The 25,386-nt window shown below is 50.0% G+C and overlaps 1 protein-coding gene across 1 annotated transcript in view; it reads right to left on the bottom strand.

The window, feature by feature from the left end:
- The window catches only part of LOC101333068 (serpin A3-8-like), a 147,836-nt gene that overhangs the window by 110,768 nt on the left and 11,682 nt on the right, over positions 1-25,386 (bottom strand). Inside the window, 4 exon segments of the mRNA XM_073798913.1 lie at positions 17,606-17,748; positions 17,751-17,878; positions 19,559-19,880; positions 19,882-20,126. Coding sequence (XP_073655014.1) covers positions 17,606-17,748; positions 17,751-17,878; positions 19,559-19,880; positions 19,882-20,126 — 838 coding nt within the window.

Raw genomic sequence — 25,386 nt, 5'->3', positions numbered from 1 at the left:
AACGCTGCTTGAGAGAGCTCCAGGGACGGGCGCGAGCCGCGGCTAAGAGTGCGGAGCCCAGAGACGGACATGGGACGCTAAGGCCGCTGCTGCCGCCGCCAGGAGGCCTGTGTGCGAACACAGGTCACTAGCCACACGCCCTTCCGGGGAGCCTGTGCAGCCCGCCACTGCCAGGGTCCCGGGATCCAGGGACGGCTCCCCGGGAGAGCGCACGGTGCGCCTCAGACTGCAGCGTCACGCCGGCCTCTGCCGCTGCAGGCCCGCCCCCGCACTCCGTGACCCTCCCTACCCCCCGGCCTGGGTGAGCCAGAGCCTCCGAATCAGCGGCTCCTTTAACCTCGTCCTGTCTGAGCAAAGAACAGACGCCCTCCGGCGACCTACACGCACAGGCGGGGCCAAATCCAAAGCTGAGCCCCTGGGATCTGTCAGAACAAAGAAGAGAAAGGGAAATCTCTCCCAGCAGCCTCAGAAGCAGCGGATTAAAGCTCCACAATCAACTTGATATACCCTGCATCTGTGGAATACCTGAATAGACAACGAATCATCCCAAATTAAGGAGCCCTGTGGATGAAAGGCTCTTGGTGCTGCAGCCAGGACTCAGTGCTGTGCCTCTGAGGTGGGAGAGCCAACTTCAGGACACTGGTCCACAAGAGGCCTCCCAGCTGCACATAATATCAAACAGCAAAAATCTCCGAGAGATCTCCATCTCAACGCCAGCACCCAGCTTCACTCAACGACCAGCAAGCTACAGTGCTGGACATCCTATGCCAAACAACTAGCAAGACAGGAACACAACCCCACCCATTAGCAGAGAGGCTGCCCAAAATCATAGTAAGTCTACAGACACCCCAAAACACACCACCAGACGTGGACCTGCCCACCAGAAAGACAAGATCCAGCCTCATACACCAGAACACAGGCACTAGTACCCTCCACCAGGAAGCCTACACAACCCACTGAACCAACATTAGCCACTGGGGACAGACACAAAAAACAACAGGAACTACGAACCTTCAGCCTGCAAAAAGGAGACCCCAAACACAGTAAGATAAGCAAAATGAAAAGACAGAAAAACACACAGCAGATGAAGGAGCAAGATAAAAACCCACCAGACCTAACAAATGAAGAGGAAATAGGCAGTCTACCTGAAAAAGAATTCAGAATAATGATAGTAAGGTTGATCCGAAATCTTGGAGATAGAATGGACAATAGAATGGACAAATTGCAAGAATCAGTTAACAAGGACCTAGAAGAACTAAAGATGAAGCAAGCAACGATGAACAACACAATAAATGAAATTAAAAGTACTCTAGATGGGATCAATAGCAGAATAACTGAGGCAGAAGAACGGATAAGTGACCTGGAAGATAAAATAGTGGAAATAACTACTGCAGAGCAGAATAAAGAAAAAAGAATGAAAAGAACTGAGGACAGTCTCAGAGACCTCTGGGACAACATTAAACGCACCAACATTCGAATTATAGGGGTTCCAGAAGAAGAAGAGAAAAAGAAAGGGACTGAGAAAATATTTGAAGAGATTATAGTTGAAAACTTCCCTAATATGGGAAAAGAAATCGTTAATCAAGTCCAGGAAGCACAGAGAGTCCCATACAGGATAAATCCAAGGAGAAATACGCCAAGACACATATTAATCAAATTGTCAAAAATTAAATACAAAGAAAACATATTAAAAGCAGCAAGGGAAAAACAACAAATAACACACAAGGGAATCCCCATAAGGTTAACAGCTGATCTTTCAGCAGAAACTCTGCAAGCCAGAAGGGAGTGGCAGGACATATTGAAAGTGTTGAAGGAGAAAAACCTGCAACCAAGATTACTCTACCCAGCAAGGATCTCATTCAGATTTGATGGAGAAATTAAAACCTTTACAGACAAGCAAAAGCTGAGAGAGTTCAGCACCACCAAACCAGCTCTACAACAACTGCTAAAGGAACTTCTCTAGGCAAGAAACACAAAAGAAGGAAAGGACCTACAATAACGAACCCAAAACAATTAAGAAAATGGGAATAGGAACACACATATCGATAATTACCTTAAATGTAAATGGACTAAATGCTCCAACCAAAAGACACAGATTGGCTGAATGGATACAAAAACAAGACCCATATATTTGCTGTCTACAAGAGACCCACTTCAGACCTAGAGACACATACAGACTGAAAGTAAGGGGATGGAAAAAGGTATTTCATGCAAATGGAAACCAAAAGAAAGCTGGAGTAGCAATTCTCATATCAGACAAAATAGACTTTAAAACAAAGACTATTAGAAGAGACAAAGAAGGACACTACATAATGATCAAGGGATCGATCCAAGAGGAAGATATAACAATTGTAAATATTTATGCACCCAACATAGGTGCACCTCAATACATAAGGCAAATACTGACAACCATAAAAGGGGAAATCGACAGTAACACATTCATAGTAGGGGACTTTAACACCCCACTTTCACCAATGGACAGATCATCCAAAATGAAAATAAATAAGGAAACACAAGCTTTAAATGATACATTAAACGAGATGGAGTTAATTGATATTTATAGGACATTCCATCCAAAAACAACAGAATACACATTTTTCTCAAGTGCTCATGGAACATTCTCCAGGATAGATCATATCTTGGGTCACAAATCAAGCCTTGGTAAATTTAAGAAAATTGAAATTGTATCAAGTATCTTTTCTGACCACAACGCCATGAGACTACATATCAATTACAGGAAAAGATCTGTAAAAAATACAAACACATGGAGGCTAAACAATACACTACTTAATAATGAAGTGATCACTGAAGAAATCAAAGAGGAAATCAAAAAATACCTAGAAACAAATGACAATGGAGACACAACGACCCAAAACCTGTGGGATGCAGCAAAAACAGTTCTAAGGGGGAAGTTTATAGCAATACAAGCCCACCTTAAGAAGCAGGAAACATCTCGAATAAACAACCTAACCTTGCACCTCAAGCAATTAGAGAAAGAAGAACAAGAAAACCCCAAAGCTAGCAGAAGGAAAGAAATCATAAAAATCAGATCAGAAATAAATGAAAAAGAAATGAAGGAAACAATAGCAAAGATCAATAAAACTAAAAGCTGGTTCTTTGAGAAGATAAACAAAATAGATAAACCACTAGCCAGACTCATTAAGAAAAAAAGGGAGAAGACTCAAATCAATAGAATTAGAAATGAAAAAGGAGAGGTAACAACTGACACTGCAGAAATAAAAGAGATCATGAGAGATTACTACAAGCAACTCTATGCCAATAAAATGGACAATCTGGAAGAAATGGACAAATTCTTAGAAATGCACAACCTGCCAAGACTGAATCAGGAAGAAATAGAAAATATGAACAGACCAATCACAAGCACTGAAATTGAAACTGTGATTAAAAATCTTCCAACAAAGAAAAGCCCAGGACCAGATGGCTTCACAGGCGAATTCTATCAAACATTTAGAGAAGAGCTAACACCTATCCTTCTCAAACTCTTCCAAAATATAGCAGAGGGAGGAACACTCCCAAACTCCTTCTACGAGGCCACCATCACCTTGATACCAAAACCAGACAAGGATGTCACAAAGAAAGAAAACTACAGGCCAATATCACTGATGAACATAGATGCAAAAATCCTCAACAAAATACTAGCAAATAGAATCCAACAGCACATTAAAAGGATCATACACCATGATCAAGTGGGGTTTATTCCAGGAATGCAAGGATTCTTCAATATACGCAAATCTATCAATGTGATAAACCATATTAACAAACTGAAGGAGAAAAACCATATGATCATCTCAATAGATGCAGAGAAAGCTTTTGACAAAATTCAACACCCATTTATGATAAAAACCCTGCAGAAAGTAGGCATAGAGGGAACTTTCCTCAACATAATAAAGGCCATATATGACAAGCCCACAGCAAACATCATCCTCAATGGTGAAAAACTGAAAGCATTTCCACTAAGATCAGGAACAAGACAAGGTTGCCCACTCTCACCACTCTTATTCAACATAGTTTTGGAAGTTTTAGCCACAGCAATCAGAGAAGAAAAGGAAATAAAAGGAATCCAAATCGGAAAAGAAGAAGTAAAGCTGTCACTGTTTGCAGATGACATGATCCTATACATAGAGAACCCTAAAGATGCTACCAGAAAACTACTAGAGCTAATCAATGAATTTGGTAAAGTGGCAGGATACAAAATTAATGCACAGAAATCTCTGGCATTCCTATATACTAATGATGAAAAATCTGAAAGTGAAATCAAGAAAACACTCCCATTTACCATTGCAACAAAAAGAATAAAATATCTAGGAATAAACCTACCTAAGGAGACAAAAGATCTGTATGCAGAAAATTATAAGACACTGATGAAAGAAATTAAAGATGATACAAATAGATGGAGACATATACCATGTTCTTGGATTGGAAGAATCAACATTGTGAAAATGACTCTACTACCGAAAGCAATCTATAGATTCAATGCAATCCCTATCAAACTACCACTGGCATTTTTCACAGAACTAGAACAAAAAATTTTGCAATTTGTATGGAAACACAAAAGACCCCGAATAGCCAAAGCAATCTTGAGAACGAAAGAAGGAACTGGAGGAATCAGGCTCCCAGACTTCAGACTATACTACAAAGCTACAGTTATCAAAACGGTATGGTACTGGCACAAAAACAGAAAGATAGATCAATGGAACAGGATAGAAAGCCCAGAGATAAACCCACGCACATATGGTCACCTTATCTTTGACAAAGGAGGCAGAAATGTACCGTGGAGAAAGGACAGCCTATTCAATAAGTGGTGCTGGGAAAACTGGACAGCTACATGTAAAAGTATGGAGTTAGATCACTCCCTAACACCATACACAAAAATAAGCTCAAAATGGATTAAAGACCTAAATGTAAGGCCAGAAACTATCAAACTCTTAGAGGAAAACATAGGCAGAACACTCTATGACATAAATCACAGCAAGATTCTTTCTGACCCACCTCCTAGAGTAATGGAAATAAAAACAAGAGTAAACAAATGGGACCTAATGAAACTTAAAAGCTTTTGCGCAGCAAAGGAAACCATAAAGAAGACCAAAAGACAACCCTCAGAATGGGAGAAAATATTTGCAAATGAAGCAACTGACAAAGGATTGATCTCCAAAATTTATAAGCAGCTCATGCAGCTTAATAACAAAAAAACAAACAACCCAATCCAAAAATGGGCAGAAGACCTAAATAGACATTTCTCCAAAGAAGATATACAGAGTGCCAACAAACACATGAAAGTATGCTCAACATCACTAATCATGAGAGAAATGCAAATCAAAACTACAATGAGATATCATCTCACACCAGTCAGAATGGCTATCATCAAAAAATCTACAAACAATAAATGCTGGAGAGGGTGTGGAGAAAAGGGAACCCTCTTACACTGTTGGTGGGAATGTAAATTGATACAGCCACTGTGGAGAACAGTATGGAGGTTCCTTAAAAAGCTACAAATAGAACTACCATATGACCCAGCAATCCCACTACTGGGCATATACCCTGAGAAAACCATAATTCAAAAAGAGTCATGTACCAAAATGTTCATTGCAGCTCTATTTACAATAGCCCAGAGATGGAAACAACCTAAGTGTCCATCATCGGATGAATGGATAAAGAAGATGTGGCACATATATACAATGGAATATTACTCAGCCATAAAAAGAGACGAAATTGAGCTATTTGTAATGAGGTGGATAGACCTAGAGTCTGTCATACAGAGTGAAGTAAGTCAGAAAGAGAGAGACAAATACCGTATGCTAACACATATATATGGAATTTAAAAAAAAAATGTCATGAAAAACCTAGGGGTGAAACAGGAATAAAGACACAGACTTAGTAGAGAATGGACTTGAGGCTATGGGGAGGGGGAAGTGTAAACGGTGACAAAGCGATAGAGAGGCATGGACATATATACACTACCAAACGTAAGGTAGATAGCTAGTGGGAAGCAGCCGCATAGCGCAGGGAGATCAGCTCGGTGCTTTGTGACCGCCTGGAGGGGTGGGATAGGGAGGGTGGGAGGGAGGGAGATGCAAGCGGGAAGAGATATGGGAATATATGTATATATATAACTGATTCATTTTGTTGTGAAGCTGAAACTAACATACCATTGTAAAGCAATTATACTCCAATAAAGATGTTAAAAAAAAAAAAAAAAAAAGAGCCTTGGCTTCTCATCTAGTTTATAAAATCTGACCACACTTTCTAACTATCACCCTAAAGCCACTGTGAACTGAGTCCAGCCAATGAAACCTTTTATTTCTCCTAACTTCCCCGTTTGAAACATTACTGAGATGCTGTCAAAGTGATCGTCCCTACCACTCAGCAAGTTTAATTAAGCCCAGATCTGTGTGATCCATGGGGTGCCTTGGTGGTCCACGTGAGGTACTGCAACATTAAGAAAGTCTAGAATTCCCTGCAGAGGAGGGAGTTGCCCAGCTCAGGTGCAGAGAACAGGAGAGTCAGGACATCAGGGCTCTAAGCCCAGCTGAGTCTGGAATGCTAAGTGATCCTGGGAGCTGCTTTGCGCTCCCTGAACCTCCGTCATCTGCGTGTGAAGCTCTGTAAATCATGGCAGCCAGTAAAGTGGTTAACGTTGGATCCTCTTGGCTGCAATCCACCCACTTCCTTGGACCCAGTGATTTCTTTGCACGATTCAACACGGCTCTGCCTAAATGGAACGGAACATAGTCAGGAGACAATCGTAGGAATTAAGGAGAAGAGGGTAGTAGACCGACAGGGGATATAGATGTGAAGGTAGAGAAAAAGGGACATTTTGAGACACGGTTAGGAGGTACCATGGATTGGACTGAGTAATCAATTATTCATGAAGAAATAAGGACAGTCTGTAGTAAAGGTGACATTCAGGTTGCCAGCTTGGGAGCTAAAGAAACTGGAGGGAGCCATTTGGAGAGATGGGTAACGTAGGGAGAGGACGATGATTTGTGAGCAAGAGGCTGAGCTCCCATATGGACCTGAGATGCCTGGCCGGCATCCACGATGAAAAGAACAGTGAGCATTTGCTTCTACAGATCTGGCATTCAGCAAGGAAATCTGAGCAGGGCCTGGAAATCTGCTAATGCAGAGGAGAGACGAGACTTCCTGGTGAGGACTCCCTCCTGGTGAGAGCGTGTAGAGAGGGGAGCCTGGGACCCCGTCATCAGGAATGACCACACTTAAGGGACAAGGAAAAGGAAGAGAGGGCACCCAAAGAGACAGAGAAGGACTAGGAAGAGGGGACACGTGGGGAGAGAGGAAAGGACAGTGTCCACAGGATAGGCTGGACCTACCAAGTGGGGTCTTTGGCGGCTCGCAGGAGCAATGGCAGTTGAGACATGGGGGGCGGAAGCAGATTGTAGAGTTTCGAAGAGAATCAGTGGTGCACAGGGGTACAGCAAGGGGAGATATTTCTTTCTAGCAATTTGTCATCAAAGACAAGGAGAAACAAAGGGGAGCTGGAGGGGAAAAGAGAGGAAGACATATATTTTTGAAAACTGAAAGTTGAGTGAAAAGTGAGCAGGTTTAAATGCTCCTGATAAGAAGCCTAGAGAAAAGAAATGGTTGACAAGTCATGGAAGGAAGATATCAATCAATAGCTAGGAACCAAGTTGTATCGCACATTGATGGGGCTTGAGCTGCAGGGGACCTGCAGGCACAACCAGTGGGAGGTTTCCTGTCTCATGGGTGGACAAGCACCTGGAGACCAGAGTCCAAGGGTCCTGGGAGATGCTGGGACGTAGAGGATCCTGGGAAGATCTTGGTCCACAGGGGCCCCTGGAGGGAGGGCTGACTTAGACTCTCTGACTAGCCAAGCTGAGTCTGTCTGTTCCCGGGGCTGAGCTAGAGCAGGAAAACCAGAGAACTAAGGTTTGTCCCAGGAACCTCCTAGAGGCTCAACACAACCAGTGTAGGGAGAGAGACCACTTGTCCTTCACAATTCTACCTAAAAAAATCTAGTGCGGGGCTTCCCTGGTGGCGCAGTGGTTGAGAGTCCGCCTGCCGATGCAGGGGACACGGGTTCGTGCCCTGGTCCGGGAAGATCCCACATGCCGCGGAGCAGCTGGGCCCGTGAGCCATGGCCGCTGAGCCTGCGCGTCCGGAGCCTGTGCTCCGCAACAGGAGAGGCCACAATGGTGAGAGGCGGATTCCACTCTGCTCCTCTTACAGATACTGCTGGCTGCCAGCAGTCCTTGGCTTGTGTCAGGCGCTCGCAGCAGGTGCACAAGGTGCCGGCGCTTCTGTTCAGACAGGCTGTCTGCTAGATGATCCGCTCATCTGGTCATGAATCCGCCTCCCACCAGGCTCTGGGTTCAGTCCTGACTCCACCACCTACCAGCTGCTTGACCTTGGGCAGCTCCCTCACCTTCCCAAGCCTCTGTTTTCTTCTCTGTCAAATGCAGATGTGAAAACAGCGCCTTCCTTCCTCACTGGGCTGTGGTGAGGATGAAAAAAATATTCTGTAGATCAGGAGAAGAATTTGAAAAAGAATAGATACATGTATATGTATAACTGAATCACTTCATTGTACACCTGAAACTAAAACATTGTTAATCAATTGTACTCCAATATAAAATAAAAAGTTTAATTAGTTAATTAATTTTAAAAAAGAGGTCATGACCCTGAAGCATTTGCACAGCGCCTGGCACAGAGCAGACACTCCGAGAATCAGTAATATCACTCATTACTATTACTTTTGTCATTGTTGTTGTCCTTTCCTGCCCCTGTTTCCAGACCAAGGAGCCCCGAGGACGGAGATCCGTCGGTGGTAGCTGCTGATCACCGTGTTCATGGCTGTGGCTCACTGTCTGGCCCTGGTTAACCAAGAAGATTCTGATCTCACCAACCCCAGCCCCCAGGACAGCCTTGGGCTGCCCCCAATTCTCCCAGAGCAACATAGGCTTTGCTTTCAGCCTCTAGACATTTGGCTTTGGGTGCTCTGGACAGAACACTCCCTTCTCCCCAGTAACCATCTCTTTGGGCTTGGATGTGTTCTTCCTCGGGGCCCCAACACCCAGCAGGACCCACCTCTTGGAGGGCCTGGTTCAACCTCAATGTGGGGTCCGAGGCCCAGATCCAGGAGGGCTTCCAGGATCTGCTGCTCAGATACCCTGACCGTGGGCCGATGCACATTTAACGGCCCGGGCCCCTGGAGGCCACGCAGTAACAGGTGGAGGCCCAGAAAAGCATCCACAAGCGTGCAGAGGCAGATCCTGGGGAAGTTCGAGGCCTGCGTGGAAGAGCTCGGGATGACACTACAGCAGTCCTGGAGAATCACGTGCTCCTCAGAGGTGAGAGAACATATATCCAATGTGGAATCTCCATGTCGGAGTCAGGGCTGCAATACGTCACAACCCTCCTTTCCACAGCATCTGAGAAGCCTCCCTTGCTGACTTAGACATAGGAGGCAATCAAGAATTTTCTGCCCACTGAATCCTTGACGTATCTGCTTGTACACCTCCAGTGATGGGGAGCTCATCATCTGTCCCATTTTATTGCTACTTGTTGAGTTTCTTTCAAAGAAATATTTTGCACCTTCAGTGTGCATGACAACTGCCTGGGGAGATTGTTTAAAATCCTGCACTTACCCCAGGAGACTGATTTAGGGCAGGGGGAAGTCAGGGACGCTGCATTTAAGCTCTCCTTCCTTCCCCTCTCTGGTGATTCTTCTGCAGGAGGGCTGTGATCGCCACTTGAAGTAACCCTGGAAGCAAGCACTAAATTAAGGGGCATGAGTCCCCTTCCTCTGGCAGGTCCCAGGAGGCACGGGTTAGAACAGGAAGAATCCCAAAGCCTCGAGGTCTTTTATTTCCTCCAAAAGAGCCAAGAGGATTGTATGCTTCCCTCCTTAATCACGCTCTTAATTCAGCATTGAATTCCTTCTCCTCACATGTGTACAGTGCTCTGTGGGTCTCAAGTGGTTTTGACAGCCACAGTCTCTTTTAACCTTCTCATCCGTTTGAAGCTGATAAGGCTAAAATTAATGGTCCTATTATACAGATGAACAGACAGATTAGTTCTTTTTTTTTTTTTTTTTTTTTTTTTTGGTACACGGGCCTCTCATTGCTGTGGCGGAGCACAGGCTCTAGACGTGCAGGCTCAGCTGCCATGGCTCACGGGCCCAGCCGCTCCGCGGCATGTGGGATCTTCTCAGACCGGGGCACGAACCCGTGTCCCCTGCGTCGGCAGGCGGACTCTCAACCACTGCGCCACCAGGGAAGCCCGACAGATTATTTCTTAAAGAAGAAAAGTTACTTCCTGAGTCAGTAAGGCATTACTCATATACACATCTATGAACGCTTGTCGTGTGTTATATGTAAGTGTTTATACGTGCACATGCACACGCAATCTAAGTGTGAAGGCTTTAGTATCATGCCAGGCATGGGACATTATTAATTTTTATTGAATTATCTTCACATCCCAACAAGGTAGACTGTTGTGTCCATTCAGAGGGGGCACAAAGATTAGGTAACTTGCCCCAGATCTGAAAGCCTGGCAGAGCCTCGCCTTCAGATCCACACCTACCTTCAGAGCAGCTTGTACCACAGTGACACATATTTTCCTCTAAAATTAACCACCTTCCAGAGAGGCTGAGGAGCCCACGGAGAGCAGTAGTATTTACATATCATAATACTATTACACTATTGTAAAATATTCATCCCCATTTTACAAACAAAGAGAGAGAAGCTCAGGGTGGTCAGGGGCTCAGCCCCCCTAGGGTCACACAGGTAATAAAGAACATCAGGAGTAGGTTATGGAGCCAGGCTTGATGTGCAGAGTGTAGACTCCCACATTCCCATGGGCTGCCAAAAGGGTGACCCCCTGCCTGTTCTCAATTCTCTCCAAAGGTGACATTGACATTTGTCTTCACCTCGGGGTGTGTTCAATCCCCACATATCTGCAATTTTCCAAAGCAAACCTCTGAAAAATTAACAAAGCTGGAGGCATCCCATTTCCTGATTTCAAACTGTATGACAAAGCTATAGTAATCAAACAGTACGGTACTGGCATAAATATTTACATAGATGAAAGGAACAGAATAAAGAGCCCAGAAGTCGACTCATGCACATACAGTCAATTAATATTTGACTAGGGATCAAAAAACCAATCAATGGGGAAAAGATATTCTCTTCAAAAAATGGATTTGGGAAACTAGATAATCACATGCAGCATCCCTGCTGGGTGTGCAGCCCCAGGTTAGGGATGGGGTCAAGTCACCTCTATTAGCTGTCCCTTAGGAGTTAGGCCATGCTGCAGCCCTGGTGCCTGTCGCCCCACCTCCTGAATCTTTCCTAAGGTCACACAAACGGGCCCAAGGTTACAGGGTCTTTAAAGCACACAAGCCAACTCCAGCCCAGATCTCACCACCCTGAAGGCTAAACTCCAGAAAGGCCGTCTGCACACCCTCTCGCTCTCCCTCCCTCCCCCTCCACCCCAGGGCAGGCCTCCCCTCACTCTGTTCACCCTGCCCTTGCCCCGTCCCCTGTGGCTTTAGATCACTGCATCCCATGGACCATTGATCCTTCCCTTACCCCTAAGTCCCCTCCTCTGTCCCCTGGGTACCTCTCCTGTGGTCCTGGAGTGACAGCTTTCCTCCCATGCCCCTCCCTCCTCCCCACTCTGTTCCTTCTCCTCGGTGCCCCACCCTTTCGGGTGCCCTCCCCTTCTCACCCCATGGCACTCAGCTTAGGGGACCTCCTCCCCTCAGCGCTCACCTGCCCATCCTGGGGGACGAATCTTCATGCTTCCCTCCAGCCCTGATTCTCTCCTGAACTCCCCTGAGCAGATCTCTTGGCTGTCTCCAGGGAACCACACATCTGGGATCTGAATGTGAGGGTGTCCCCTGCCCTCCTCCCAACACGCTGGGGGTCCTTCCTCAGGGGATGCTTTGTCATCATCCAGGAGCTTCTTCCCCACATCCACTCACAGAAACATGGGTTCTCCTCCCAGCCTTCCACTCATCCCTGCTCTCCCTCTCCATCCTGGGCTTTGGCCCCATTTCCTGCAGCATCCCCTTTAATGTCCAGCCTGCATCCCTGTCCTGGACCTGAATTGCTTCTCTACACAGCAGCTGGAGTCATCTTTCTACTATGCCAATCTGCTCAGAGAGACCCTCTGCTCAAATTCCTTTAAAGCTGCCCAGGGGTCTATGGAACCTTTCCAGCATCCTTACTGGGCTGCCAGGCCCCCAGTGGTCCAGCGGCTCCATCATGGCCCCATCACCTCTGCAGGCCCTCCGCTTCCTGCTCCAGGTCTGCCCAGCTTCCTTCGGGTTCTTGAAAATGTCTCTCTCCTGCCAAGGACATTCTCCTCTCTGTTTACCTACCGCATTTTATTCTTCCTCTGATGGCAGCACAAAAAGCACGTCCTCCAGGAATGGCTCGCCGACTTCCCAGGCTGAGTTTGATCCTCTGTCAGCCTCCAGAGCCTTGTTCCATCATCCAGGTTTCGCATCAGTTCCTAAGTCCCACGAGGGTCACTGCTGTGAAAATCTTTGAGGGCAGATTCATTCTGTGGTTTAGAGTGTTTCTCTGATCCAGGAGGTTGGGATAACATCCTGCCGGCAATAATTAGTAGCTGTGTGGCCTTGGGGGAAATGACTGAGCCTCTCTGTTCCTCAGTTTCCTCAGCGGTAAAATGGGATGAGTAACAGCAAGTATCTCACGTGATCATTTCAAGGACTAAACGGGTTATTCCAGGTAGCGGTCTGAGCAGGCTGCCTGGCAGAGAGATCTCAACCGTTCAGTTGTGGGTGACGTCATCATCTATGCTGGGAGCTGACCTTCCTGGAGAGGACACAGCCCCTGATCACATCAGGGACATGAAGAACCAAGTGGGTTCCTTTTATTGCAGGTGTGTGTTTATGGACCTTTTGCTCCCATACCCCCATTCTGGCTGCTGAGGGGGAATCCTCTGTCAGGCGAGTATGTGGAACTCGTCAGATGGTGGAGTAGCTCGTCTGGGAACCTGGAAGTAGCTGGTCTCCCAGGCTGAGGTGCTGGGGGGCAGCAGGGGAGACCCTGGGGGGAGGCCCAGCTCAGCTGCAGGAGTGAGGGGTCCAGGGGCTGTGCCAGAAGAGGTGAGGGTCGGAGCCCCTGCAATGTCAGCACGAGGGCACATCCTGGGCCCTGGGGGATGGAAGAGTGAACCTGGACCTGGGACCAGAGCCCCCGGAAGTGGGCATCGGGCAGCAGGGGCCCCTCCCAGCCCTGGGCCTGAGGTCCAGTGGGCTTGGTCACAGGGACAAAGCCTGCTCCTGGGCTGGCTGGTGAGGCTGAGACAGAGGGGCCCAGAGTCTGGGGCAGACTGAGCGTGTGTGGGAGGTTGGGGGACTTGGCATCGGGGCCCAGGCAGTGGCGGGAGCATGGAGTCAGGCAGATCAGCGTGGAGACACACAGGAAAGAGTCCAGTCCAAGGAAGCTGGTTATTGCTGTTGTAGGGCTCAGAGCCTCCTTCTAACCAGGACACAGACTCCCTGGGCATGTGAAACCCCCAGCAGAGTCACTGTCACCTTCACCAGGGTGAGCAGGTGGGACCAGGCAGGGGGCTCCTCGGGGCACAGGGACCAGGCTGCCCCCAGGGAGCCGGGCACCCAGCTCCCTAGCGAGGGGACCCGCCACTCAGGAGAGAGCTCTAGGCTTGACTGGGGTTGGTGACTTTGCCCAAAAGGATGATGCTCTGGGTGTCTTTACTGAGTATGGGAAACACAAAGGGTCTGTTGAAATGCATAGTGATCACTTCTCTAGTCTTGTAGATCAAGTTGCTTCCCATGGCAGCAGCTCCTTCCATGCCCTCCTTGCCCACGTCAAGCACAGCACTGCAGACCACCGGGGGGACCCCAGAGCATTACCCACCAGAGACGAGGTGGGAGGGAGGTGAGCAGCTGCCTGAGTGCCTCTAAGGGGACGGACATTCATCCGCCTTCTGCCGCTGGCCGTCACTGTGCTGTCAACCTGTTCAACTTGTTTGTCTCTCCCAACAAACCTGTCAGCTGGTTTGCATAGTCGTGATGCACAGATGTGCAAAGTGCAGTCAAAGGCTGTGAGTGCTGGGCCCAGGGTCAGAGAGGAAAAGAGCAGGGGTTCCCTGGTCTGGACCCCTCTCTGTCTGAGTCCAAAACACCCCCCATGTTAGGGGAGGGGGCAACTGTCACAGGCACAGGCAACTGTCCACAGTCCCTCCACGTCGAAGTAGCAGATGAGCGGACACTGCTTTCTGCTCCTCTCCTGCCCTAGCGCTCAGTTACTTTGAGTAGGAAATGGCTTCCCATCCCTGGACCCCGCAGGCCCCTTGGCACATACGCCTCCTTTACCAGGTCCTTTGGCAGGTGGGGTGCAGGGGAGGCTGCAGGGCTGCCCAGCCTCCCCCATTCACTCTGACTTCTCTGCTTCTAGGATCACAGTACCAGGGGCCCTGGTGTTCTTGTCCTGTGCTCTTCGTATATTTCCATCACGATGGCCCTGTAGCTGTTGTTAGTACCTATTACCTCTTACCTGCTCTGCTAGACATAGCACATGAGCCAAGGGCTATAACGCTCCTTTTAAAGATGAAGAAAGTGAGGGGTACAGGACTTGAATTATTTATCGCATAGGCAGTAAAAGTTGGAGCATGAGACGGGGGTTCACAGCTGATTCCACCCCAGGCCCTCCCGCTAGATGGGCTTCCATGTCACAATATGTTGCAGGGAAGGTGGGACCACCCCCAGGATGGTTGTAACCAAGCCCTTCTGAGGAGTGCAGGGAAGGTGACTGAGTAAAGAGAAATACAGTTATTTTACTCATTCAAGTTTACCCAAAACTCTGGCTGGCCTTCACCATTCAAGCTCCCATGTGGAGATGAATTGTCCAAAGTTTAAACACCCACCTGGGAAACCACCAGCGCCTCTGCATCTTTAATGTCAGACTGGCCAGCTGCCGGGGGGAAGACTTTCCCCATGCCCATCTGGGGAAGGATGTCTTGCAGATCATAATCGCTGGAGATGGAAAACTTTGGAAGGAGGAGGTGAACTCTTCTTCTAGGAAATGAGAAAAATAAACCTGAACATCTGCTGGACTGAGAGCCTGCCTTTCTCCCATGTCTCGGCGTGGTCTTCCTTGGTTTCCTCTCCAACCACCCACTTCTTGCTGGAAATACAGGTTCTTTTCCACATTTTCTTTACCCCTCCTGCTTACTCTCCTTAAACTGTGAATTATGCATTCCCATCGGCAGGAGTCTAAAATGCCAGGCAGTGCACCAGCACCACACCTGGCCCTGCTTCGCCCCTGCAAGCCTGTAGGGTGCAGGAAACACCCTAACTCCAGCAGCTGCAAGACTGTGCTGGGGCGGCTGCTCCATGGGCACCAGGAAGACTTCCTGCAGGCGGTGGCATGGACCCTGAGTCCCAGAGGAGTGAACGGAGCTGACTGGGTGAAGAGGAGTCCAGGAGGCAGGAGGATGCACTTGTAGGAAAGAGGGGAGAAAGAAGGGCTGCCCCACAGCACAGAGGCAGCCTGAGTGCGGGCAGTGGGAAAGGGAGGGGCCGGGAAGGGGCTTGGGTGGGACGTGGAGGGCTGGGGGCTGCATTCAAGGACCTTGGGGACCTGAATCAACCAATCCAACATCTCTATCTTGTCTTCCCAGTGAGCTCCTTGAGGGCAGGGATGCATCTGCTTCTGAGCAGAGGTGGCAGTAGGTTCTTGGAGCAACAGATGTTGTCTCCCACCCCTAGACCTCCTCTCTCTTTGTCTCTATTTCCCTTAAGACTCTTGTCACGGTGTCAGCTCTTACAGATGCCAAATACGAGGAGGCTGTGGCTCCCATTAAACGTTGAGCCCCTTGGGAGCAGGGGGGTACCTATTCCTCCTCATAGGCCATCTTTCCTCCCTCCCTCCCTCCCTCCCTCCCCCCGCCCTTTATCCATTCATTCAACAGATTCTTAGTGAGCGCCCTCCATGGGCCAGGAATGTGTAGATGCTGGTTCCCCCAGTGCTTGTAAATCAAAGATGTCTGATGAATATTCTATCCACTTACAACTATTCACTGAGCCCCGCCCTGTGGTAGCTCTTGGTACTGGAGGAAGGAAAGAGTAGGGAAGGGAGTAGGCGCAGGGGGAGGGTGGGTCCTGTGTCCTGGAGTCTCCTGGGATCTGCAGTGAGGAGGGGCTGAGAGTCAGGCAGCCCCAAGGTGTGCAGGCCCCTGGACAGGGGTTGGGGAAGGGACTGCAGCCTCAATGTCACGTCTAGGCAGGTCTCTCATTCCTTGTGGTTTATAACATACTTTCCACACCCGTTACCCCTAGGATCTGCATAGCTGCCCACAACCTTCCCTATCTCTGCTGCAGCAGACACTGCGCCCAGAAGTGCCTCTCCCTCTGCTGTCCCCCTTGTTATTGGTCTCCTGTGTCTGCACTCAGTTTATCCAGAGCCCGACCGACCCCTTCCGCCCTTCCCGGTTCCTCCTGGTGTATCCCCAACAGCTCCCCTGGGTGAGTGCACTGGGCACCTGGCTGGCCTCCCTGCCTCCATGCTGGTCCTCGGCTGTCTGTTCTCCACTGGACGACCTGGGTGATCCGTTTAAAACATGACTCAGATCGTTCACTCTTTGGCCCAAAACCTTGTGATGAGTCTCTATTTCCCTCAGAGGGGGGCGCGTCGAGGGGTCTGCAAGGCTCCAAGTGACCTGAATCCCCCCTGGGGTCCTGACTTCTCCCAACTTTCCCTCTCACTCCCTCTGCTCTGCTGCTCTGGCCTCACTAACCCTCAACCACACCAGGCTCCCTCCTGTCTTACAGGTTTTGCACCGGCTGTTCCCTCAGCCAAGAATGCTTTTCCCCACCATATGCACATGGCTCAATCCCTCACCTCAAGCATCACCTAAGGGCCACCCTGCTTATAATCACAAGCTACTTGCGGGTCCCATTTTTTCATGATTTTACTGTGCTTTACTATCCCCACCTCCCCATTTATCCCCTCTCAAAGTAGCAAATAATTTACTATATTTATTTCCTGTCTGTCTCCTCCAACTGCAAAGTAAGTGCCCGTAGGGCAGGGAACTTACTGCTTTATTCGCTGACCTACCCTCAGAGTCTAAATTAGTCCCTCAGACGTAGCTTGATCTTCATTCATTCATTCAATCAGCGCTGAATGGTTGAATGAATAAATGAGTGAATCAGTGTTTAGCCCGTGCAAAGCTGATGCTCACGTCTGTCTCACCTGAGCCCCCACTGATCCCAGTCCCATCCGCCCCCCTCCACCTGCAAGAGGTGGAGCCACGGAGAGAACAGCATGAGTGTCGGGGGTTGTGTGAGGATCCTCAGGACTCAGCGCATGTCAGTGTCAGAGGAACCCTCAGCCCCGCCCCCTCTGATGTCATCATCTTAGAGAAGGAACAGCTCAGGCCCAGAGCCACGCAGGCAGCCAAGGGCAAGGTCAGCCCTGGACGGGCCCTCCCACCTCTGCCCCCGCCCCTGGACATTACTGAGGCCCGGGGGCTGCGGGTCCGGAGTCCTGGAAGAGGGGGAAGGGCCGAGAAGGCAGGTGGGCCCACAGCTCCGGGTCCTGGGGACAGTCACCTGGGCTGCAGGGAGTCTCTCCACCTCCTCAGCGTCTGTGGGAGCAGCTTGGCCTCCAGGTCGTGCATTTTGCCCTCGTCAGGGAGGATGAAGGGCGCGCTGTCGTCGCTGGTGTACCTGAGCTCCAGCGCGGTGCAGGCAGCTCCTCGTCCCGGAAGTAAGGCGTTTCCAGGCCCCCAGTGGTCATCATGGGCACCTCCACTGTCCTGTTCTTGTTCACGTGGAACTCTGACTTATAAGTACGGCTGGGATCAAAGGGCTTCTTCCACTGGGCTAGAGGTGGAGGGACAGGTGAGGGGTCTGTGGTGCAAGGGCTGCAGGTGTCTCACTCCTCTGCCCTGGTTCCTGAGCGGGGCAGACCCTCCCCGCACCAGCAGCCCCCCACGTGCCTCTAGGGATAGCCCTGCTAGGTTTGCACATATACCTGGGCAGGTGGGTAGGCCCTTGGGGACGGGGGTGAGCCCAGAGGTCTGGATTGGGAAGGGGGACATGAAAAAACCTGGTTAATTGTGCTACGTGAGAAACCAACAGGAACAAGACAGGGCAAGGGAGAGATGGGGTGAGGCTGGGACTGGGGAGAAATGGGAGCTCCTGGTCCTTAAAGGGAACAGTGTTAGCGACCAGTGGCTAGTCACTGGCTTTGCAGGGAGGACACATGTCCCCGCAGCCTTGTGAGCCAGGCTGAAGCAGGAGCCACATGGGTACCAGGAGGGTAGGGCGGGGTCAGCAGAGGAGAGGGCTGGGGTCTCCCCGCAGGAGGATGGAGCATTCAGTGATGGGGGCTTCTTGGGGAGATTAGGGCCCTGGGGCTGCATGGAGTGTGTATCCACCCCCGCTTCCTGCTTTGTTTCCAGCCCTGCCTGTGTCCCCAGAGTTAGAGGCAGGAGCAGAGGGAATGCAGGGCTGGCTGGGGTGCCCCTGGTGGGGAGATCTGGGAGGAGAAAGTCCTAGACCAGGGCAGGGTTGTAGGAGAGGAAAGCACAGGAGACTGGAAGAACAATTGTAGCAGACCTGGCCTGGATTCCTTTTCCAAAGAAATGCAATTCTGTGCCTTCATTTATAGACGAAAACACAGACCCAGGAAGGGTAGCCCTGGGCTCTGCCAGGAGGCCCCAGTACAGGGCTAACTTGTTTCCCCACAGCTAGTGTCTCTTAGGCACCTGACCACGCCCAGATTCGATGATAGTTTTTCCTGTCCTTATCTATTCTGGGTCTCTATTGCACTACTGGCTCCATATATGAAATCTATCTGCCTTCACTCTGACCCTTATGAATTTCCAGGCTGAGGTTTGCAATATCGAGTTTCTATCAATGGGACTGGGCACCGGTCCAACTAGAATGTGGGAAAATACACTGCCCTGGATATTGTCTTCCCGCGACTTTCCCCAGATGGTGGCCTTTCCATTCCCACCCTCAAGATGATAGAAGCACACAATTGAAGAGCCTTGGGATGTCCAGGCTGCTCAGAGGCTGTCACACCGTGAAGATGGCTGCCAGCCCCACCTTAAGCCCCGGAGACCAAGACCCTTAGAGGGAGCCCAGGTCAGACACAGCCCACAGTGCGCACAGCAGAGGCCTTCCTGAGCGTGTCCGAAAGCATCTCAAGAGGCAGGAACCTGGAGTTCCCGGCCATCCTGGAGAGAGCTGAAAGAACAGCTCCTTCTTTTGGCAGCCAGGCAAGTTGAAGTCAGAAAAAAATCTCTCTCTGCCTCACACAAAGTAGTGGCTCCTCTGCACTTATGTCCTGTAAAGTGAAGTATAATTTGGATAAAGCTAAAGTAGACGAAGCCTATGGTGGGGGCGGGGCCTTGGTGCCTAGGCTCGCTTAAGCCACGGGGAGCCCCTTCTGTAATGGTTTGCTAACAACACAGGTGGCTGAGCCAGAAGAGAAGTAGTCCTGGAGCCTCAGAACTAATTTCGTTTATCTTCCCAAACCCCAATCTGGCCACTCACCTTTAGAGAAGATGTAATTCACCAGCATCATCTCTGTGAGCTTGTCAGGGTCCTTGAACAACTCCACAATCTTCCCCTGCGTTTTATTCCTCACATAGCCATTGATGAGCTTCTTGGCAGTGTCGGAATCCCGGAAGTCGGTGGAGAAGGCCTCGGAGGCACACAGCACCCGGACATCTTCCCTGAACTTGTCCAGAAGCTTCAGCTGCTCCTGGACGAACATGGCGTTGCCCACGCTCAGCTGCAGCTGGTCGCTGGGTCGGCCGAGCGTCTGCAGGAGGTGCTGGAAGCCCTGGTGGATTTCTGTCTCAGGGCTCTGTGAGGTTGAACTTGAGGCCTTCCAGGGTCTCCGTCAGGGTGGGTCCGCAGGCCCCCAGGGACAGGAAGGCCAAGGTCATGGAGTCGCTCAGGGGCGAGAAGATGACATTCTCATTGGAGGTCTTCAAAGCCAACTGCTTGTAGAGGCTGAAGGCGAAGTCGCTGTTGCTGGAGACGAATGTGTGGTCGTCCACAGGCGCCCCTTTGTGTTGGTCCTCTGGGGTCACATCCTCCAGGTCAAGCCCGCCCCCTGGGAGGCAGTGGACACTGGAGCAGAGCCCAGCCACCAGGAGCCCCAGAGCCAGGAGGGGGGACATTCCCTCTGCCCTCATCTCTGAAAAGCAAAGCTCCTTTAAGTCTCGGTGTGTCAGATGATGTCCCAACCGCCACCCAGTGTCCCCACGTGGTCTCTGTTCTCTCTGCCTCTGCTGCTTTGTGACCTCCCAGTTCTAGGCACCCTCCTGGGCTCCCAACATACACGAGGAGGCTTTGGGCTCCCTCTCACCCTTTGAAGCAAGTCTTGTAATTGTTTCCAATTTCTCCAATGGAGAATCTGGGCACAGAGAGGGAAAGGGGCTTTTCCAAGGTCACCCAGCAAGGAAGTAGAGGAGCAACGGCGAGAAGCCTGGGTTGCCTGGCTCCAGGGGGGAGCTGGTGATGGGTGTGAGGTGCTGTCCAGTGAGAACCCATCCCCCTCCTGCTGGGAGAGCAGCCACCGTCAGAGGGGACTAGGCAGCAGGGCCTCCGTTTCCACTATGTCCCCTGTCTGCCCCCCAGGACGGAGCCCTGGACTTAGAGGACACAGCACCTCTCCCGGCCTCTTGATGACAAGTGTGTGACATTAGGGGGGCACTCTCATTGTGATACCTCGTTGCAGTGAGGGTTCAGTGAGAGAGGCCCCCACAAGCAGCGGGGCCAGCGCTGGAGCCTAGATGGCCCTGATCAGTGTTGCTGTAAAGAACAAGGAGGGTAGAGTGTTCTCTTCAGCCCCTGGCAGGTGGACACATGGTGGTTGATTCCACCGTAAGCTTGGAAAAGCCTCCTAGTGGGGAGAACGCCGGGTGGGCTCAGAGTCTCCGAGTCCTGGGCAAGGATTACATTTTGGCCATTTGTGAGTGCTGTGTGTGACAAACAAGTGACTGGGCCTCAGTTCCCATCTCTGTCCATGTTGAATGGCTCAGGTGACATGAAGTATGAAGGTGCTGGGCTCATAAGAAGAGTTCCAACGGTGTCACCTCCACATGCCACCCTCTCTAGGACCCTACAAGCCAGAGCTGTGATCCGTGGGGACAGGAGACAGAGCTACTGCCTGGAAGCCTCCAGGAGAGACTGAGGTCTAAGCTGGTGACCTCAGCAAACAGGACTGTTTACCTCCAGCCTCTGCCCCGTCATCTCAGAGTTCAGAGGAGAAAGGGCTTCTGGGGTGGTGTGGGGGAGGGGAGGAGAAGGGAAGAGAGAGAGAAAAGGGGCAGAGGAGGGAAAAGAGAGGTGGGAGGGGTGGAGGGGCGGGAGCTGAGCTGAGTCTCATCCAGAGGCCGGTGGAGAGGCCTCCGGACAAGCCGGGGGACAGAGGTGATCAATTGTCCCAAATGTCAGTTTCCTCAGTGCTGATGCAACCGTTTCTTTCAAAAAAGAGTCACACATTATCCCCAAAATTATTTCTGGAGAAATAGTACCTGTGTATTTGGCCTGGTTGGAGGGCTCTGTTTCTGAGCAATCTGTCTTTCCAGTGCTGGACAGACTCACCTCCTGTCTGCTTGGCTGTGGGCCCTTCAGGGACAGTGTAGCCCAGGAAACCGACCTGGAGACCTTGTAGCCTCTGCCCAGAGGGACCCAGGGCACTAATTCTGTCCGCCCGGCCCTGTTGAGAGCAGCACCCTGTGCCGGACAAGGAGACGCGCCTCATGGCCCTGGTGGGAGTTCTGACCCTGGCGGTGATGCACAGCTATATGGGGTGCACAGCTGGCTCGAATCAGAATCCCACAGAGCGACTTGCCTGGTGCTCCAGTGTTTAAGACTCTGTGCTCCCAATGCAGGGGGCTGGGGTTCGATCCCTGTTCAGAAAACTAGATCCTGCATGCTGCAACTAAGAGCCCTCATGCTGCAACTAAGAGCCCTCATGCTGCAACTAAAGATCCCTCATGCTGCAACTAAAGATTCTGCAAGCCGCCACGAAGATCCCGAGTGCCCCAACTAAGACCAAGTGCAGCCAAATAAATAAATAAATATTAAAGAAAAGAAAAGAATCCCCCAGAGTCAAAGGCAGAAATGACCCCAGAAGCCCTGGTGGCATGTCCCTCCCTTTGCAGAATCAAAACTGAGACCCAGAGAGAAGACTGGTCTTCAGAGGGCGCAGAGCCCTCCCAGCATCGTGACACAGGTCCTCCCGCCTCCCTCCTGCCTCATGTTCCACAGGCCCCATGCAGAGTACTAGAACCACCCTAAGAAAGGTTTCTCCAAATGTGGGAGCGTCACGGATTAACTGCCTGGGAGAGCGGGATGTGGGGAGTGGATCCAGAGCCGCCACCTGCCCGGGATGCTGGATTCTCATGGGTGCTGCTGTCTATTTATCCCGCAAAGATCTCCTCCCCTGCTTGTGCAATGTCTGCGGGGACAACACAGTGTTCTGTCCTCAGACTGGAAATGGGCAGATGATCATTTCTGATAATAAGATTTATTAGATCTATTTGAACAACCTAGTTACAGAAACTGCTTTTGGTCCCTTAAAAAAAAAAAAAAAAAAAAAACCTAAACTAAAAATAAACAAAAAAAATTTCCCTTGAGAGTGTTTTCTCCTGTTTAATAAAACTCATTGAGGAATGTGTGAAAGCTCAGAATATGGAAAAAGGGACTTTGAAAAATCCTCATGACTATTGTTCTTTTTTAGAAAAAACATCAACTCTTCTTAGTTTTTCCCCCTTTCTGTGATTTACTCATTGAGGACCATGTAAAAACCCAGAAAATGGAAAGAAGAATATTTGAAAATACTCCCCAGAATTGTATCAGTCTGGGACATCCCTAGCGAACATTATCTTCTGTTTCTTTTATGTCATTTTTCTTATGTTTGTTTGCGAGTGTCTGTATATGATAGGGATCTCCAAACACAAACTCAGATAACTTTAAAATGCAATACACCTTATATGTATATAGCTCGACTGGCATGTTGAGACACTCCCCCATTCCCAGAGTCGGGGTGTTAGCCCGAGGGCTCCCTGAGAATGTCAAAAGCACGAGTGTTAAAGCACAAATATCTGGGGCGTCTTGTCTCTGGCGCCACCTGTCTTTGCAGTCCTGCTGTGTCTGGGCCTTTGTCCTGGGTTACCCCTTCACTATTGGTTCACCTTAAGAGCTGGTTGTCCTTCATCCTTGATTTTGAGGTCTCCTTACATTCTCTTTGAACTAATCCCAGGCCTTTCTTTGGCTCATGGGGAAAAACCCGTCCCTTCATGCCTTGTACTCACAACCAACCATCCGTGACAAACCATGGCAAACCTCTGTGACCCCTAGGGATTCCACCAAATCCACTGGAGACCACTGTGTTAATGGTGAGGGTATGGCTTTGGCATGAGATAAACCTGAACCCTGAAGGTCTACTCACCAGCTGTGTGACCTCAAGACATTTACTGGAAATCCCTCAACTGTCATCTCCTTATCTCTAAAAGCAGATAACAACATTTCCCAGTTATGTTTGTTTGCAAGTGTGTGTATACGATAGGAATCTCCAAACACAAACTCAGATAAGTTTAAAATGCAATACAGCTCAATCATAGGTATATAGCTTGATTTGCATGTTGATACACTCCCCCTTTCTTGAGAAAGGAAGCCATGTCTAAATAGACTAAGTGGGAGAGAGCTTCAAAGCAGCGGAGGAGTAAGACATGGAGATCACCTTCCTCCCCACAAATACATCAGAAATACATCTACATGTGGAATATCTCCTACAGAACACCTACTGAACGCTGGCAGAAGACCTCAGACTTCCCAAAAGGCAAGAAACTCCCCCTCGTACCTGTGTAGGGCAAAAGAAAAAAGAAGAAACAGAGACAAAAGAATAGGGACTGGCCTGCACCAGTGGGAGGGAGCTGTGAAGGAGGAAAGGTTTCCACACACTAGAAGCCCCTTCACAGGCGGAGACTGTGGTGGTTGATGGGGGGAAGCTTTGGAGCCTTGGAGGAGAGCACAGCCACAGGAGTGCGGAGGGCAAAGCGGAGAGATTCCCACACAGAGGACTGGTGCCGACCAGCACTCACCAGCCTGAGAGGCTTGTCTGCTCACCCACCGGGGTGGGTGGGGCTGGGAGCTGAGGCTCAGGCTTCGGAGGTCAGATTCCCAGGAGAGGACTGAGGTTGGCTGTGTGGACACAGCCTGAAGGGGGCTAGTGCACCACAGCTAGCCAGGAGGGGGTCCAGGAAAAAGTCTGGACCTGCCTAAGAGGCAAGAGACCATTGTTTTGGGGTGCGTGAGGAGACGGGATTCCTGCTCTATGTGCCCACAGACAGCAGAGCCCCACCTAAGCAAACTCCAGAGATAGGCACAAGCCATGGCTATCAGCTCTGACCCCAGAGACAGGCATGAACTGCTAACACTGCCACCACTGCCACCAAGAATCCTGTGTGCAAGCTCAGGTCACTATCCGCACGCCCCCTGGGAGCCAGTGCAGTAGCTACTGCCAGGTTCCTGAGACCCAGGGACAACATTCCTGGGAGAACACATGGCTCACCTCAGCCTGCTGCAATGTCACGCTGGCCTCTGACGCCACAGGCTCATCCCGTATTCCAATTATGACTACCATATCCCTCCCTCTCCATAGCCTGAGTGAGCAAGAGAGCCCTAATCAGCTGCTGCTTCAACCACCTCCTGTCTAGGTGGGGAACAGACACCTGAGGGTGGCCTACACACAGAGGCGGTGGCAAAACCAAACCTGAACGCCAGGAGCTGTGCGAACGAAGAAGAGGAAGGGAAATCTCTCCCAGCAGCCCCAGGAGCAGCGGATTAAATCCCCACAATCAACTTGATAAACCTTGCATCTGTGGGATACCTGAATAGACAACAAATGTTCCTAAAATTGAGGTGGTGGACTTTGGGAGCAACTGTAGACATGGGGTTTGCATTCTGCATCTGATTTATTTTTGATTTTATGTTTATCTTAGCTTAGTTTTTTTTGTTTTGTTTTGTTTTTATCTTTTTAATTTTTATTTATTTATTTATTTTTGGCTGTGTTGGGTCCTCGTTGCTGCGCACAGGTTTTCTCTAGTTGCGGCGAGGGGGGCTACTCTTCGTTGCGGTGTGCAGGCTTCTCATTGCGGTGGCTTCTCTTGTTGTGGAGCATGGGCTCTAGGCATGTGGGCTTCAGTAGTTGTGGCTCATGGGCTCTAGAGCACAGTCTCAGTAGTTGTGGCACGTGGGCTTAGTTGCTCCGTGGCATGTGGGATCTTCCCAGAGCAGGGCTTGAACCCGTGTCTCCTGCATTAGCAGGTGGATTCTTAACCACTGTGCCACCAGGGAAGTCC

This window comes from Tursiops truncatus, chromosome 2 (assembly GCF_011762595.2).
Source record: "Tursiops truncatus isolate mTurTru1 chromosome 2, mTurTru1.mat.Y, whole genome shotgun sequence".
NCBI classification, from domain to species: Eukaryota; Metazoa; Chordata; class Mammalia; order Artiodactyla; family Delphinidae; genus Tursiops; species Tursiops truncatus.
Note: the sequence above shows the minus strand (reverse complement) of the source record. Positions and strands in the feature narration are given on the sequence as shown.